Here is an 18437-nt window from a genome sequence, read left to right on the forward strand (position 1 = left end):
ACTGTATTACTAACTATTTATGTACTAGAAAAGTTGTAGTACTATATACTTCAAAACATGGCAAAGGGTAAGCTAGTCCTTTTAATTTAATATGAAAAGGATTAGTTAGTAGTAGTTGATCCAAATGTATCTAAGAAAGAATTCAACTAACAACTTCTTTATGGAAATTAATAAACTAAGCTTTTACCGTTTTACAATTTACAAAATTATAACTATCGAGATTTTACGAGTCATATATTTTAGTATCATCTCTATGTTCATTGCAATATCATTATCTGCTTTGTTATACTCAATATCCGATAATAAAATAGTAATAAATTCAATTATCACTATAAAAGCTATTGAATATTACCGCTCTTCACGAGGGTGTACGTGATTAATAATCTCCTATTTCCATCGTCGAAAAGACTTTGACGTCTATATTAAAATCAACAACTTTTTGAAAATTGTTGGAAAGATGGGCACAGGTGACCTAAGACACCATATAGAGAGAGCAGATTAGTTGGTGCAATGTCATAAACCTAATTTTTTAGTTATGTGTGTTACAAAAAGACTTCTCACCAATAACAAGACAAATTAGGCCAAAGAGGTTGCTGACCAGATTTTCCTATATAGTTGAATTTATTTAGAAAATTATAGTAATAAGTCACTCTCATTGATTTGGTAAAACTTTATTGTCTATTTCTAGTGAAAGCTAGCTTTTGTTAAGGTTGGAAGCTATATGTAATATAAGTTTGTTATATTGTTTGTGACGGAAAAGATATATTGGAGTTTTAAGGTGTTTAAAAATAAAAGAAAGGTATTTTTATTTTGCGATTCTATTGTTATCTGTAAATTTAGAGGTTTTTCTGTTTCAAATTATATACATTGAAAATTTGAAATACTCTTACTACATTGTTCAGTGTATACTTTATTGTTTGTGATTGAAAAGATGTATTGGAGTTTTAAGGTGCGTAAAATTTTTAAAAAAATTATCTCGTGTTATCTATAAATTTTAGAGGTTTTTTTTGCTTCAAATTATATACATTGAAAATTTGAAATACTCTTGTTTGTATTTCTATATCATTCTTAAGAAACGCAAGTATTCCGTGTATGTTTTTCTCCATCATTTAAGTTCATCAAAGTTCTGTAATTTGTATTATTATATAGAAATACATTATTAAATAACAAGATGTTAGGGGCGGAGCTATAGCATGGCAACGTTGATCAGATGAACAACCTTCGTCGGATTTTTTTTCCAAATATATATACTAAATATGATTTTTTTAAAATATATATTAACTGTTGAACAATCTTGACACAATAAAGGTTGACAGCCTAACGATTAAGGTTGTGCAAAAATACCTTTGTGTTTTGGGTTCGAGCCAAAGTGTGTGGTTTTATGAATCCCAAAGAAGAAGGAAAAAATATGAGATTTAGTGGAAAATGAAAAAAAGAAAAACGCACTACATTTCTTAAGGTATATTTTATACTCAATTCCTAATAAAAAGATTTCACTGTTCTATATATATAATTTTTATCGTTTTAACTTTCATGTAATAATTTTCAAGACGTAACTTTAATATCTTTATTAAGTATATTTACGTCACATTCTAAAAATAATATTTAATATCATCCATATTAAGTAATTTTGATCAGTTCTTTTTGTCGCTTGTCACTTTTTGAAATCTATTTAAATTTTATTCCATACATATCATCTCAATATGCATATTTAAATCATAACAAATTCAATTCTTACTCTTAGTCATCTATTTTAGGAGTAAATATCATTGTAATTATCATTTGTTTTAATTGTCTGTGTGTGGCTTTTGTCAAGATATATAATCTTTCCTATAACAATAATTATAATAATAATAATAATAATGAAGACTTTGTTCAACTCTCTTTTGTAACGATTGACAACACATGCTCTTTCTTTGTTTATCTTTATTAATAGTAACAATTTAATTTCACCACTAGGAAAACACATCATGTTCCTTTACAATAATTTCTAAATATATTTGTTTTATTATCCAAAACAAAATGATACATACATATATGGCTTTTCTACTTTAATTTAATTTTTATCTTTGCTATGATTAGTACCTTTTGAAAGGGAACTTAATGCAACTTTTCTAAAGTTGAGTTCATAGGTGGCTAGAGCATCATATAACCTTTTTCTTTCATATTTTTATTGAAAAGAAGAAGAAGAGAATAATCAGAATAAAAAATTATTACTGTTTTCCTAATTAAGTTATGATAATGTAAGCATACATAAGAAATCAGCATGCAGTGATATAATTAATAATTAATTAGCCATATAATGCATATGTGAATGAATAATACAAATAGTTAACATTAATTGACCGTGGATTAGGTCTATACACAAATACTCAATTAGAGCATTCAAAATAAATTCGATCCGTATAACATATTCAGCCTAAACTATAGATTTTGAGCCAATTTTAAACACGAGGGATGAGGCTATTGAGTTCAACAACACTTAGCTTGTGATCTCAAATAGGATTGACTTGAGACTGATTTTGAAGTTAAAAATAAAAATAAAAATCCATAATAATTATCTAATATTTAAAATCATTCATATAAACCATTTATTCTGACTTGTTTTTTTCTCCATATCTTCCTTTTTTTATTTCTTGAAACCTTAGTGGATTTTAATCATCAGATTATAAAAAAATTTGTCATTGATTAATTTTCTTAATTGATATTTGAGTTCATATTTTTAAAGTTTTATATGAATTTTAAATATAAGTCTATAACATAACAAAAATATAAAAATGTATATTAGAAATTGCCCAAAAAAGAAGGGCAACTTACATAAATTTCATAGTTTTAATATGAAATTACAATCTATCCCTCATTAAGTTGTAATTACATTAATCCTTTAATAAGTAACACAAACCATATACATAATATGTAGGTCGGATACATTAAAGAGTATCTCGGATACATTATAACATAAACCGAATACATAATATGTAGCTCGGATACAGTAAAAATTAGATCGAATATATACTATGTACCTCGGATACACTAATATATAGCTCAAATACATTAAAGAACTAAGAGATTTTAAAAAATAGAATGGAATAATACAAACATAAATTGTGTATTTTACACGAAATATAAAAATAACACTACACACACATTTAAGATGTTAAATATCAAGTTATAAACAAACTTTTTAATAATAAACTACTTATAGCATATTATTATCAAGTTATAGCATATCAAGAAATAATATATTATTCTCATTAATTTTTTAAAATAATAATTAACTTATTTAAATAATTTAATTACCTTATTTAAACCAATGTAGTTAATTAAATTTATTATTTTAAGTTAACTTTTTTAAACAAACTCTTAATTAATGTAATTTAAATTAAATGTTATATAGTTACCTTTTTATAATAACTACAAAATAATAGGGATTTTATCTCTAAAACAGTTACATTTTTATTTTTAAAACTGTAAAACGTTATCTAAAAGAAAATAATTTATATTCCCCAAATTTTTGTTCTTCCCCAACTCTTTTTCAAAATCATTACCTCTGCACGCCTATCAAAACTTTTCACCATAATTGGCACGCCTAATTTATTTTCACCAAATTTTCTCTCAAAATCACTTCTCTCTTAACAGTCTTCTTCAAGAATTCTCAAATATTTGCATTCAAATCTTCATTTTTAGCATTCAAATCTTCAACTCTTGCGATAAACAAACCGTACAATGTCGAAAAGAGGCAACGAAACCCCGAGAAAAAGTAGAAGATTGAATGAAGAAGCAAGCTCAGACGATTTTCATGCTCCATCTTTCAAAATTTTATCACAAACACAATCTCAACCTTCATCTGTTAAAGTTAAATCTAGATCAGGGAAATCAACAATAGAAAAAAAAACATCCAAAGGAAAACGAGAAGAAGAGAAAAGGGAAAGAAAAGAAAAATGTAGATGAATCTGAGGAAAGGACGAAAGAAGGAGAAAATAAGAGGAAAGGAAAAGAAATCGAGGAATCATCAGATTTTGAATCTGATTTTGTGGAAGGGTTGATAAAATCAAAATCCAAAAAATCAAGAGCATCTGAAATCGATACTTCACATTTACAAGAAGAAGAAGAAACAGTTAAACCCCAAAAAAGTTCAAAGGTTATTAAAAGTTAATTTTTTTTAAAAAAAATTATGTTCTGTTATTTTTATTTTCAGTTATTTGGGTATAAAATAGTTAAAATATAAATTTCGTGTAAATAAATAATGTATGAATTGTGTATGATTCATTGTATGAAATTACAAATCTCTTCATATTACAATATTAATTGCTGAAACATGTATTTTTATGTATGATTCACTGTATGAATTGTGTATGATTAACTGTATGAATTGTGTATGATTCACTGTATGAATTTTGTATGATTCACTGTATGATTCACGGTATATATAAAATGTGTATGAATTGTGTATAAATTTTTTTGTATCAAGTTTTTTGATACTGTTGAATAGTAATATCCATAATTAGTTATACTTTATGTTTTGATTTGTATATTTTGGTGTTGAATATATTGTGTACGAAAGAATGTTGTAAGTTTGTTTGAAATGTGTATGATTATATTGTATTATGTTTTGTATACTATGTGTATGAATTATGTATTTTTCAATATTATGTTGTAAGTTTGTTTGAATTGTGTATGATTTACTGCATTATGTTTTGTATACTATGTGTATGAATTATGTATTTTTCAATATTATGTTGTTAGTTTGTTTGAATTGTGTATGATTCACTGTATTAGTTTTGTATTACATGTGTATGAATATGTGTATGATTAATGTATTTAATTTTTACAATTTTTTAGGAGAAGAAGACACAAACACATTTGTCTTCATGTATTAACATGAATGTGTTTGCGGATTTGTTGACCTTTTTAGGTCAAGATAAGTTTCAACAATTCCTAGATGAAACACCTTTTGAATTTTTTTATAATTTGCATCACATTAAAATTCAATGTCAATTGTTGAGACACTTATTTATAATGGGAATTAAAATGTTAGGGATGACTTTGGCATTATGGAAAATCAAAGAATGATGAAGGCGCAATCAGTGAAAGTGAAGTTACAGGAACAGTTGCTAGCAAGAAGGGTGGACCTCGAACTCATAAAGAACAAGTTATGGACACCACCAATTATCCTACTCCAAAATTTCGTATCAGGAAGTAGAAATCTTCATGGCACAATGTACATTTATTTGAATGACTTGTTTTTTTTTAACTTATGAACAATTTATGTATTTTTCCATTTTTTTATTATGACTACTCTGATGGTTTTATATAAATTACTACTGATTATTACTAAATGTGTCTCACTTTAACATATATGAACACTGTATGAATAATGTATGAAAATCATATGAATTATGAATGTCATATTAAAATTTGATATATAGTACATAGTAATGTTAAATTATTCCATAAATTTGTTTTGCATGAATACTATACACATTCAAATACAAACAGAAAGGGATATTAATTATATTACTGGTATGAATACTGTATGAATACTGTATGAATTATATCATACAATTATACATTAATAAATGTGTATCACCATCTTGCATACATTATTCATACCAGTAATATACATACAATTTGTTTCTGTTTGTATTTTTATTATGACTACTGATGGTTTTATATAAATTATTACTGATTATTACTAAATGTGTCTCACTTTAACATATATGAACATTGTATGAATCATGTATGAAAATCATATGAATAATGAATGTCATATTAAAATTTGATATATAGTACATAGTAATGTTAAATTATTCCATAAATTTGTTTTGCATGAATACTATACACTTTCAAATACAAACAGAAACAAATATTAGTTATATTACTGGTATGAATACTATATGAAAAATGTATGAATTATGACAAATTATAAAATATATTTTTCACAATACAAACAGAAACAAATTGTATGTATATTACCGGTATGAATAATGTATGAAAACTGTATGAATTATAACATATTATAATTTAATATGTATAACATAAACATACATTATTTTTTTATATGCAAGTATTGAATTTGTATAAATGTATAAATTTTGTACGTAGTCCCCATTATGAAAGCAATAACTGAATAAATGTTATATGATTATATGAATTATTATTGTTAACATATGTCAATATATGAACAGTTGTATATACAATGTATGACATTTGTATGAAAAGTAATATTATTCAATAAAAAAACATTTTATAACAATGTAATGCCTCAAAAACACAGATTTAACATTACGACATCATTGTTTTTGTACAGGATAATTTGAACAAGTCTTCTTATTGTGTCCAACCTGATGGCATCTACTGCATGTGCTTTTTGTCTTCTTGAATTTCACATCTGTGAACCCCTTCAGCCGTTCAAGTTTGGGTCTTTCTGCTGCTCTTTTTGGACCAGGCAGTATCAATTTAGGATATGAAATATAACTTGGTATATCCCATGTTCGCTCGACAATAATGGCATAAGCATCTTTGAAATTCTTGAGGCTATAAAAAGCAGAACATATGCAATATAACATGGGAATTTAACATATGCAATATAACATGCAATTTAACATATGCAATATAACATGGGAAAAAAATACGACACATTAATAAAATATTAAAAAAAAACTAACCTGATGAATTCCATTTGCCACCATGTTTAATTAAAATTGACACAATTTTCTCCATCAAATCAAATCTAAACTTTTTCAACCTTCAATTTTAATTGTTTTTCCAAAAAAAAAAACGATAAAATATGACAGAATTCGAATATATGAATATAGTTCAATTTCTGGAAAAAAAAATGATACACGTTTATGGAAAGAAAGATAACAGAATACAATTTTTTAAGGATAAAAAATCAAAAATAATTACCATTAAAAACGGATTGAGATAATTAAGGTGCATATCTATAATTAATATATTTTAAAATCTCTTAAAAGGTGCACATTTTGTTATCAGTTAATAACAGTAACTACATTCAAGGAAATTATCCAATTTTAATTATTCATTTTTTAATTTTATTTTTCGTCCTATTTAGAATAAATATTTACAATATTTTAATTTAAAGAAATGCTATAAGTTGATATATTAAATGTTATAGAATGAAAATCAAACTCTTATGCCATAACTTGAGAATATGACTACATAATATGCTATATACCTAATTTACACTTTAGAAATTTGATTTGATTATTGAAAAATTTGAACTAATCCGACCTATGCCATTGAAAACTTGCTTATTGGGCCGGAATGAGTTTAGGCTAGTGGATCAGCTCTAATATTTGTTCCAAGCCCAATAAAAAAGCGTTGGGCTATTGACAAATAAGCCCATATACTCAGAAGCCGCCACTAAAACAAAACCATTTTTACAATTTACCCCCATATATTTCTATTTCTCACCGTTTCACACCCCTAACTTGTTACTTCTTCCAAACTCATCCTCCAAACTTCTCAAAACCCAGAAACCCCGTCAAAATTTCAGCCACAATCCGTGGAAGAGAGCAAAGATGAGAGGGATTCTCCGGCGGTTGATCGGCGGCAGACAGCCATTCACATCATCACGGCGTTCTTCTGAATTAGGTCAAACATTAATGGTGTCATCAGCAGCTACAGTCTCTTACTCCACTGTAACTTTCATGGAGAAACCTAATCTACTTTATGGATTCCCAATTGCCGCAAACCTCCTCTCCGATTTCCAGTCTCTTCACGTTCTCAATCAATATCGAAACTTCTCCAGTCCATCTTCCTCAGGTTTGTCAGTTACACACTTCATTTCCGTTCCCATTCATTAATTTGCAGTTTGATGCACTAAGCTTCCGCTATGAGCGGGTCTACTGTACCAGCCTTACCTGCATTTCTACAAGATAATGTTCCTCAGCTCAAATCCATGTGACACAACAACTTCTAGGAGTACATTGAAATTGAAATAATACTAATTAGTACATATTTAAGAAGATTGTAAGCAAAGAAATAACGGCCTGTTCTTTTTCAAATATCAGATTCTCAAGCATAATAGACTTGGTGAAAATGGTTAAGAACAAAGAAAAGGTTTTCAAGACTATGTATATTTGCTTGATAAGTAATAAGATGTTTTATTGATGTAAATAAAAAGCCACCTTTAAGAGAATGCTGGAATAAATACATCAAAAAGGAGAATTTTACCGCGAATTATGAAAAAGATGAAAGTCAATCATAGCAGGCTATAAAACAAATGCTGATTGATTGTGTCAAACACAATGGAATAGAATGTGTATTTTATTATGTAAAATAAATTAGTCGGTGTTTACATCAATCCAATGAATACATTACATATTTTTTTACATTTGTTGTTTTCACTAAATCATAGTAAACTAATATATCCTTACCTCAATTTATCACTTAACCATAATAAATTAATATTATTTGGTGTAAATACTAGGTGCAGGTGCATGCAAGTTCTGAACATTAATTAGCGGTTGATTTATTATGATAATGGTGACTTGTGTTTTATTTTTCTAAGTGGCTATTTGTTGGAGAAAGTTGGAATTTAATGATATGTACTTCCACCTCAGAAATTTTCTGGAGAGGTTTTGGTGAAAATGGGAAATTTTCAGTTTTAATTAGTTCGGTGAATATTGTTGTATTTCTGTGAATGTAAAAAGGTAAAACCTTCAGGGAGAGCGAGATGTGTAGTAAGCGCATGTCACAAGTCTTAATCCTAGCTGTTGGACCAATTTTAGTTTTAAATGGAGAAGGGTAGGGGTATGAGCCCGTTGTCTACCTATATCGGCTTTTTTCGGCAATTTTTTTATATAACGGTGCAATGGTATTTTTTATTTTGATACTGAGAACTCCAGGGCGGCTATTGTTGAAGTAGGAAACAAGCTGATTTCTGTCTTAGCTCCTAATTCAACAAACAGTTAGGCAGTTTGCAGTGAATTTAGTGAGATTTTTCTATATTTGTAGGCTAAATATGAAACGTAGTTCTATTGCATTTATCTTTGACAAATCTAGTGGTTTTCGAGGTTGTCCTGTGGTTAATCAATGGAAATAGGTTAAATCTAGTTAGTCTTATGTCTGATTCTTGAAGTTGGTGATTCCAAGCCCGCCGTACTTTTGGTTGGTGACAATGGTAGTACAAGGGGATTGTGGAGTAGATGCACTTCATGAGTTTGAATCTTGTTGTGGATCAAGTACTTCTCAGTTATCCCAAAGAAAAGTTGACGATCACTGGACAGAGTTGACAATGACAAGTTTTAGAAATATAAGTCCAACAATTTTGGTTTTCTATTATTGAATGTCTGAAAGTCAAATTATTATGTTTAGAAGCTCACCTATTTGCTGTACATTTAGGAAAGGAAGAGGATAAAGAGAAATCAGCTCCAAATATATGGGATTTGTGACCGACTGTTTTGCTGAATTACCTACTGTTGGGAGTCTGAAAAATTGCTCCTTATACTAAAAGCTGAAGAATTGCTGAGATTTTCGTCAGCATTGTGTCATTTTAGGTGATGAAGTTCACATAGCAATAACCCTTGTCATTTGAGGATACTGGTGAAGATGTCCTTAATAAAATTTACTTGCCTGATATATTTTACAACAAGGATACTGCAGAGGGTGTATTTTATGTTAAGGAACTGAGGGATATTATAGGGTAACTAAGGGAGTGACTGGTATGGAGGAAAATAGTTTTTGAAAAATGTTTTCCAATTTCTTATGTTTGGTTGGTCAAATTTTAAAAAAATATTTTTCCTGAGGAAACAAGTTCCTTAAAATGAGGAAAATAATTTCCCTAGTGGAAATTTGAAAAACAAATGTCATTTCATGTTAATTGTCTCCTTTTCACCCTTCAACATATTCCACCCACCCCACCCTCGTAGCAACCATCTCTTTCAAGTTTCACCCCACACTCCTACCTCCAATCCCACCTTTCACAGTCTTTGTGTAGATTGTACACATGTTTTGGGATAAGATTTTTTCCTTATGTGCCAAACACAAGAGAACAAATAAGAAAATCATTTGTTTTTCCAAAAAACATTATCCAAGAAGTTCTTTTCCATGGAAAACATTTTCCTTCATACCAAGCACACCTTAAATAAATACTAGTTGTGTCTAAGGTTATAACACATATAAGTAGAGCTATGTACTTAGCTTCGATGGCTCATACGAGCTCATTTAAAAGTTTCCCTAGTATACTTTCAGAGGGGGATTATGACCAATTATGGTAAGAAAATATAGATGTGATGCCTTATTTGGAGTAAAGATAAGCCTGTTATAATCACCTGAAGTTTGGGTTCACAGGGTGGCGCTAGATTTTTTTTTTGGGAGAAGGTAACAGTTGTGTTTATTGACAATTCAGTAGATGGGTTGCACTGAAACCTTATTTACATCAAAATCAAAAAGACATCTAATTGACTCTAATTCTAACAAGATCCTAGGATGTCTATAATTGAGTCAGTCCTCTAAGTATATTTGTTTACACCAGAAACAAAAAAGTCTAACGCAATTTTGTTTGATCATCTGTAGATAGCGCCACCAATATGGAAGGCAGGGTGGCGCTAGATTTGTCCACATAGTATTGTGTAGTGACAAATATAATTTGTGTTTTAAGAGTGCTAGTTATGTAAGGGTGTCATTTAGTACGCTGGACACACATAGATAGTCTTGGGATAAAAAATTAGTATTGCTTTATCCCTTCTTTGGTTACTAATTCTGAGATAGTTATATCAAGATCAGAAATTAGTACCAGGATAAGTTATTCATGCCATAGGGGGGAACAATAGTACCAGAATTAGTTATTCGCGGAATAAAATAATGAAAATAAGAAAAATACCCATGAGGTCTCTCAAACCCTTTTTCTACTAAATAAGTTGAAGGATATTTTTGTAAATAGACAACTTCTTAGGAATTATGCAATGCATGTTATTTTTAGTGCAACAAATCAAACGGTCAATGAGAAATACAGTAGGATAACTAATCCCAGCTTCTTCAAACCAAACGACCCTTTTAGTGCAACAAATAAACGGTCAATAAGAAATACAGTAGGATAACTAATCCCAGCTTCTTGAAACCAAACGACCCCTTAGAGTAAGACATGTACTATTGGTGGTCCAAAAGAATCTCAGCATCCAACTTAAAATATTAAATCAACGGGTGGAACATCCCAGGATTAATTGAATCACTTTTTGAAACCCTTGCACAATCTATGAGTGACAAGTGGTGATTTTTACACTGTATCGCACAGTAACCTTGTTCTTAGGGTTTCCTTGTGGACTGGTACTTCTTTTGTTGAGAAGATTGAATAGTGGACTTCATGTAGGAGATATATGTGGCTCAACAGGCTGAAAAGTTGGTTTGGAGCTGAGAGAAGAGTAGGCTCAACAAGTTAACACATGAATTGGAGTGAAGTTCATGGCTCGATAGGCATGAAGAGGAAGTGATTATGCAAATGGTCTCTCTAAAGTTTGGCTTTGGTACCATGTGAAAAAATAGAAATTTGGACCTTGCTCAACTACAAAAGCTAGCTCATGAGATGAGAAATTGAGGATCACTCAAAACCATATAAAGAAATCAAATCATCCATCACTGATGATGTAAGGATCTACCATGTGGATTTGAATTCGATCAGTGAAGATCCTAAGTCTCTAACCCCGTTAATGTATTATTTTAAGCCCAACAGGAACTTGATATTTTTGGTATGTTTTGATTTTGTCGTCATACAAAATAAAAAAGAGAGATAGTGGTTTATCTAACCCCCACCCAAAAATGAACCAAGCGAAAGAAAGAACTCCAGTAGGAGTTTGATTTTTTTCTCACATCTTCTCTTTAATTACATATGGAAAAATAATTATGTTACATTAAGGCCCTTGCTGCCTGTTGACCATTTTGAAGCTTGTTTATTTTAGGTCCATCAAATATTGTATCAATTGAGTCTGAAGAACAATTCAATACTTCACTTCGCAAAGTACAAGGTATTTCTATGTGATTAGGCTCAATAATATACATGTTTAATTTTGTTTTGTTATGACTTATGGGTCTTATACTTGCTCAACATCTGTTTGTATGCTGCAGATGAATCCTTGCCTGCAATATTCTACTTCACTGCTGTCTGGTGTGGGCCCTGTAAGTTGGTTTATCATATTTATCTAGTGAATAATCTTTTTAATTTAATCGATGCATAATTTCAAAGTGGTAATGGTCTTCATACATTTTTATTCGCTTCATTTATGTTCCCTTGAAGATCGCTCATTGTACATCATGTCAAAGTAGCAATGAAAACTAAAAAAACAATACTCTACTTTTCTATTAGCTTATTTTAATTAATAATATAACTAACTTGACTAGAAAAGCATCCCTTTGTGCTATTAATTATTTACTTCTTTGCTCCATTCTTATTTCAGGTAGGTTGTTATCTCCTGTGATTGGCCAATTAAGTGAGAAATATCCTCATGTGACAACATATAAAGTTGACATTGACAAGGTAAAAAAACATCAGATTGCTTTCAGGAACCCTTATTAGTGTGTCATGGAACCCACTCTTCTGGGGTGCTGATACATGTCAATTCTTTCTTTCTTTCTTGGATAAGTTGAATATTTGTTTTTCTACGAATAAACCAATTTGGTGGTCATATACAAAAGGAAGCTACATCAGACCAGTAAGATGTATCTATATACTGAATTACAATATCAGGTCATCTACAAAGTAGTGTAATCCATTGTTTGCCAGATAGCAACACACGTCACTGAATGAACATCTGAAGATATTGTTCTTTGTTTGAATAAGTGACGTATCTTGGAGCTTGTAGCTTGCCATACCTTTCTACTGGGTACATTGTATGTTAGAGTTTATTTGCAGGTAACAGTTACAATGCTTTTAATATGTTTTGGTTGGACACGAGTTTATTAACTGCAGATAGCAAATGGTGAATTTATATTCACGATTTGACAAAAAGGAAGAATTGAGAGAAAGATCATCATATGTCTAATTCCTTAAATTTGTGGGTTTGACTTTTGATGATAGATGAAGTTTATGCTATGTGTTTTAGTTTGAACACTTATTCTTATTATCTTAAGATACTTAAATTTGTTACTTTTTAGCATTAGCTTAGAAAACTTTTTAGATAAGATTAATTTTTGTAATACTTTTGGACTCACTTGGAGCATTCTGTTTTTCCAAGCCACCTTGTTTAGTGGTTGATTAACTTGCATTCAATTAATCTTATCCACCTGTATGCTGAGCGTTTTTCCACATGCAGGAAGGGCTTGGAAATGCATTGAGCAAGTTGAACATTACCTCAGTGGTAAACATCTGTTCTTCTTCTTATTTTTTCAGTTAAACTTTATAACTGATTTAGAAAATCCTAGTTCACTATTTTCCATTTCTTGCAAATGTATGATACTGTTAATACCTATTCCAGGATAATATGAATATTGTGCTTATAAGTTATAGCTAACAATATTTAAATGATATGTTCTTTTTGTGCAATTTCAAAAATTATATGTTCATTTTGTGTATCATCGTTAACGTATACTTGACAATTTTTTGTCCTCGCTGGTAAAGATCTATTTAGCAAGAAGTAGTACTTTTTCTTCATGTGATCTGGTTTAGGAATGACATATGCATGCTTTCTACATTTATTTATTTAAATATCATAAGAGAATTTTAAGTTTGTTTTCAATGGGTGGCTAAAGTGATCAAGTAGGAATAACAATTTGGAGATCCTAGGTTCAAATCCCAGATACAACACTGGCTGTGAGTCCATCTAGTCTAAACCTTGTGAGTAGGTTCTCAGCCTACAACTGTGCTTGTGGGTTCTAACAGACTGCTCGGTGGATTAGTGTGTATGCAAGCTTACCCAACCACCATCATCATGTATGAGAAAAAAAAAAGCCAAGTTCAAATATGCCCGGAAAAATCAACTTCTAATAATGGATTTTCCAGTAAACATAATATGATGTTGTAACTTATCACCAAGAAAAGGTACATAGTATAGATTCAAGGCACGTCTTTCCAAATTAAGATATTTTGCTTAAAAAACAAAAAGGGTATCTTAGTGACTATGATCCTCTAGAAGGTGCTGTCAACGGCTTTGCATGTTTTGGTTATTTAGGTTCATACACTATCAGGTGATGCTTGGTTGGACAGGTCTCTCTAGAGGTCCGCTAGTTAAGTAGCTCGCTCACTGGCAAGCATGATTTATCCATTTTCCCATAATTTAAGGTTTTCTTTTAGATTTACTGTTGACAGAGTGGTGTTTTACATCTTAGTATTATCTGTATTTTCACCTGAATCAAAGAAAGATATTGTAAGTGGAGATTACAGATGATGTATATTCATCAAAGGGGAATAATCTGAATTGAAGAATGATAAGGATATCACAAGTGACTGAGAGCTCACTCCTTGTGCCATAAGGTTTATGAAATTAATTAAAATTGATGATTTTGACGATGTATATTAGTTCATGATCAGATTTGTTTGATAGAAACATTGAAAGGTGGTTACTTATACATGGTTCATCCATATAAAAATGAAACAATTCTTTGTATGCAGCCTACATTGCACTTCTTTCAAAATGGGAAAAAAACATCTGAAGTTATCGGTGCTGATGTCCAACTCTTGAAAGAAACCATGGAAGAGCTCTACAAATGATATTTCAACCTTCCAGCAATTCATGTTTGGCTGGAAGTTGATATTTGCAACAGTAAATCTTGCGTTTCACTCTTTTATAGTTTCAGTGATCATTCATAGAATTTAAAGTATGCTCAGTTGTAACGTTATCCAGTGCCAAGTATCGTTCTCTCTTTCTTTATGGTAAAAAGCAACATGTTTCCTGTGTCCTTGATTGTTATTTTGGTTTTCCTTTGTTGCCCATTTTGTTGCACCGGTTGAGGGTAGAGGATTATTCAGATGCATACTCTAGTCTTTGGATGTGAATACATTTCAGTAAGTCTTAATGCCAATGTTGGCCAAGGGTGTTTGATTTCATGATCTCGCTGGAGGGGGATACCCCATATTATACCAACGTCTCTTTTGGTTCTTCGGTTATCCAAAGGTGTATATTCCCATTTAGCCCGGATAATAGTCCATAATAGTAGCCTCATATCGTGGTAGGTTGCTTGCTTTGTCTATCGAGTCGTTACTAATTTCACTTATCATGGGAAGCTATATGTGTTGTTATTTTTTAGGTTTAAGTGTAACAGAGCTTAGTTATCTTTTGTTAGGCTTCATTTGAAGACTAATTGTCACAGATTTTGGAGATGTATAGAAAGTAATCTCTCAAAAGCTATATATGTTTCCCCAGTAAATCCCAGAGCCAAACTGCCTTTTGAAGGGGCACAATATTTTTTGTTCTAGTTTTTGTTTTTAATAAAACAATAACATTCCCAGTGTAATTCTATAGGCGGAGTTGGAGATGATAGAATATACGTAGACCTCTCTTACCCCGGGATTATTGTGAGAGCTAAAGAGGATGTTTCCGAAGGTGTATATATATATATTATTTGCTCAAATTTTAATCATTTTTTATATTGAATTTGAATGAGAGTTGCATCCAATATTTATAAATACTGAGGTTTTTTGTTTTGGTAAGATACAAATACTGAAGTTGAGTATTGTGTAATATTGTAAGTTTAGTTGTTAATAATATTATTTTGAAAGAATTATGAGTTCTCTGTCAATCCTCCCAATTCTTTTTAAAAATGAAATTCGTGTTCCAACATTATAAACTTCAAAAAATACTCTTTATGTTATGGATTAGCCTCTTTTTTTTTTGGGAAGTTAGTAGTGTTTTACTCCCTTAGTCTCTATTTAGTTGTCCACTTTAAAAATAGCACACATATTAAGTTAGCAAATAATTAGCATAGTAAAATTACAATTTAATTCTTATTAATCATGGTTTAACAAAAGATGAATTAAAACTTAGAAATTTTCAAGAAGTTTAAATGAGGTATAATAGGCAAAAAAAAAAAATTGTTCTTTCTTGATTTGTCAAAATGAATAAGTAAATAGAGACATTTAAAAGAGCAAACATGGACAAGTAAATAAGAGCGGAGAGAGTAACTTTTAACTTTTGGGGATAACATTAAAATGCCTTCAATCCATTTAATTTACATGGCACTTGTTCAAAGTTTAAGAAAAAAAAAGGATTTAAAATTTGTAGTCAAAAACAAATTAGACATTTGCATAATCATAAATAATTTCTCTTAGAACAAAAGTTAAAAACATTTGTATCTTGATTTTGGATACATTCTGATACATCACGTTCGTGTTTCGAATATATTACTCAACATTCTGTTATATCTAGTAAAGTGATGTATCAAATCAATACATCGCGCAAAGTGACCTATCTAAAAATAGGAGAGAGAATAAATTTTTGTAATTTTTTTGAATAATAGAAAATTTAACAGAGTATGATAAAATAAGTTTTGTATTCAGATAATTTTTATATAAAAATATGACATTACTATTAATACAAATTAAAAAAACAAATGATGCTACATAAATTGAGACGGAGCAAGAATATTATGTAAAAAATAAAGAGGTAGAACAAATGATGCTACATAGATTGAGACGGAGTAAGAATATTATGTAAAAAAAAAAAAAGGTAAGAAGACCAAAATAGAAGTTAGAAAGTTTTAAAGGGAGGTGATAAAGTATAAGAGCAATTTGATGCTTCTACTGTCCCATCATCACTTGTAACAAACATTATAACCCATAGGATACTTCAACTAACATTAGCTACCCTTCCCATTTCAGTGAAAAGAAAACTCTCTATTGGTATATATGATGAAATAGCTATACACATAGGGTCAAAAAGGGGTTGTGGTAAAGTTAAAAACTGGTCAAAGGGATTTTAAAGCAATCATAGGTCTGAAAATAATGTTGGGTCCATTCTAAAATTCAAATTTTCTCATGTTATTTTTTTTATTTTTTTTTGGGGGTTACTAGAGAAGGCATTTGTGTACAAACAACAAAGGGGCCCTTAATAGATAGATAAGAATGGCTCATTCAATTTTATTTTACTTGTAATAATGTAAAGAGGGTTAAAATAGTGCTAGAGTCCAAAAACACAAAACAAATATGCCCACCTATGAAGTTTCACAAAGGGAAACAAATGTGGTGGACCTTGTTCAAGATTTTTGATTTAATTTTAATGTGCGGAAAGGACTAAGGCGACATGACAATATATGAATGATCTTTTTATATTTATAATAATAATGATATCGAGGAATTTATGCATACCTTCGAATACTTCAAATGTTTTCGACCCCCCCCCCCTTTTTTTGTTAAATGTTCGTGAAGTGAGAGCATTAATAAAAGAAGAGAATTTTGGTAGAAACGATGATTTTAACATCTAATTTTGTATCATTGTTATACTCTATTATTTTAAAGTTACTTTATTTTAAATTTAAAGTATGAATGTGAAAAAAGACACCGCTTTGAATGATCTCATCTTTAATAATGAGATCATCATCATAGCATGTCTTAACTAGATAGTCAGTTTGACATTGTTCGAATGATAAGCATTTTTCATTTATAATTTTGAAATTATGGATTTGAATCTCCAAAAACGTAAAAAAAAGGATGGAAATTCCTCGAAGGAATGATAAAACAAACCAGCCAACTCATTGTGTTTGAACATATATTTTACTAGAAAAAGTTAAGGAATCGTTTGGTAGCTTATAGAGTTATGGGGGTACTACTAATAATGTAGAAATTAGTTATGAGTAGATTTATATATTATTTTACGTAGGTGTACTCTATTAGTTATTCCACTTTCTATCCTACAAAAAAATAATATATAAATTTTCTCATAACTTATGTATGCATTAATTATTTATGCAAGTTTCTTAATTATTTATCTCATATATTATTAATTTTATACATGATAATTTATTTTCTATCTATCTATCGAAATTATATAAGTTATTCGGATAAAAATACGTAAAATCTTATCCATTTATCAAACGATCCCTTAAAGTTAAAAAATCTACTCCCAAAATCTATCGAAATTAAATTAGATTTTTATGTAGAATTAGTAGACGAAGCTGTGGTCTATTCAAATGAGCATAGGTGCAGAAGAAGCCGCCAAAGAGAGAGGGCATTTGCCAGCTACAAAGGCTGCAGGGGTTAAGTATGACAAAGATGAGACGATAGATATTACTCATTCATTTTCGTTCGATATTCGTTATTTATATTATAATTTGATTAATTTGATTTCATATATTTCATTTACTATTTTCTATCATGAATTTTTTCATATTCAGTGTTCGAACTTGATCTCAAAATCTTTTATTCATGAGGAGATAGTATCAAATTTTTTTGATAGTACAATTAAGAATTGTTACATGAGATTTCTTTTTTGACTCACGAAAGAAATCGATCTAAATTTGTTTCTGTGGTTTCACACGATTAAAGTTAA

General features: G+C 29.9%; 1 protein-coding gene across 1 annotated transcript; it reads left to right on the forward strand.

The window, feature by feature from the left end:
* Positions 1 to 5287: 5287 nt before the first annotated feature.
* Positions 5288 to 14851, forward strand: LOC101262775 (thioredoxin O2, mitochondrial). The gene is made up of 6 exons (XM_004233208.5): positions 5288 to 7788; positions 11922 to 11987; positions 12088 to 12138; positions 12417 to 12496; positions 13272 to 13316; positions 14567 to 14851. The coding sequence occupies exons 1-6, from the start codon at positions 7545 to 7547 to the stop codon at positions 14663 to 14665; spliced, it is 585 nt and encodes a 194-aa protein (XP_004233256.1). The 5' UTR covers positions 5288 to 7544; the 3' UTR covers positions 14666 to 14851.
* The last annotated feature ends 3586 nt before the right edge of the window (positions 14852 to 18437 follow it).

The sequence above is a fragment of the Solanum lycopersicum genome, chromosome 2 (genome assembly GCF_036512215.1).
Source record: "Solanum lycopersicum chromosome 2, SLM_r2.1".
NCBI lineage: Eukaryota > Viridiplantae > Streptophyta > Magnoliopsida > Solanales > Solanaceae > Solanum > Solanum lycopersicum.

Coding starts and splice junctions, on each gene's coding strand:
- LOC101262775 (XM_004233208.5), top strand. CDS start 7,545: ATGAGAGGGATTCTCCGGCGGTTGATCGGCGGCAGACAGCCATTCACA. Junction 7,789..11,921: donor CTCCAGTCCATCTTCCTCAG/GTTTGTCAGTTA, acceptor TGTTTATTTTAG/GTCCATCAAATATTGTATCA. Junction 12,497..13,271: donor ATAAAGTTGACATTGACAAG/GTAAAAAAACAT, acceptor TTCCACATGCAG/GAAGGGCTTGGAAATGCATT.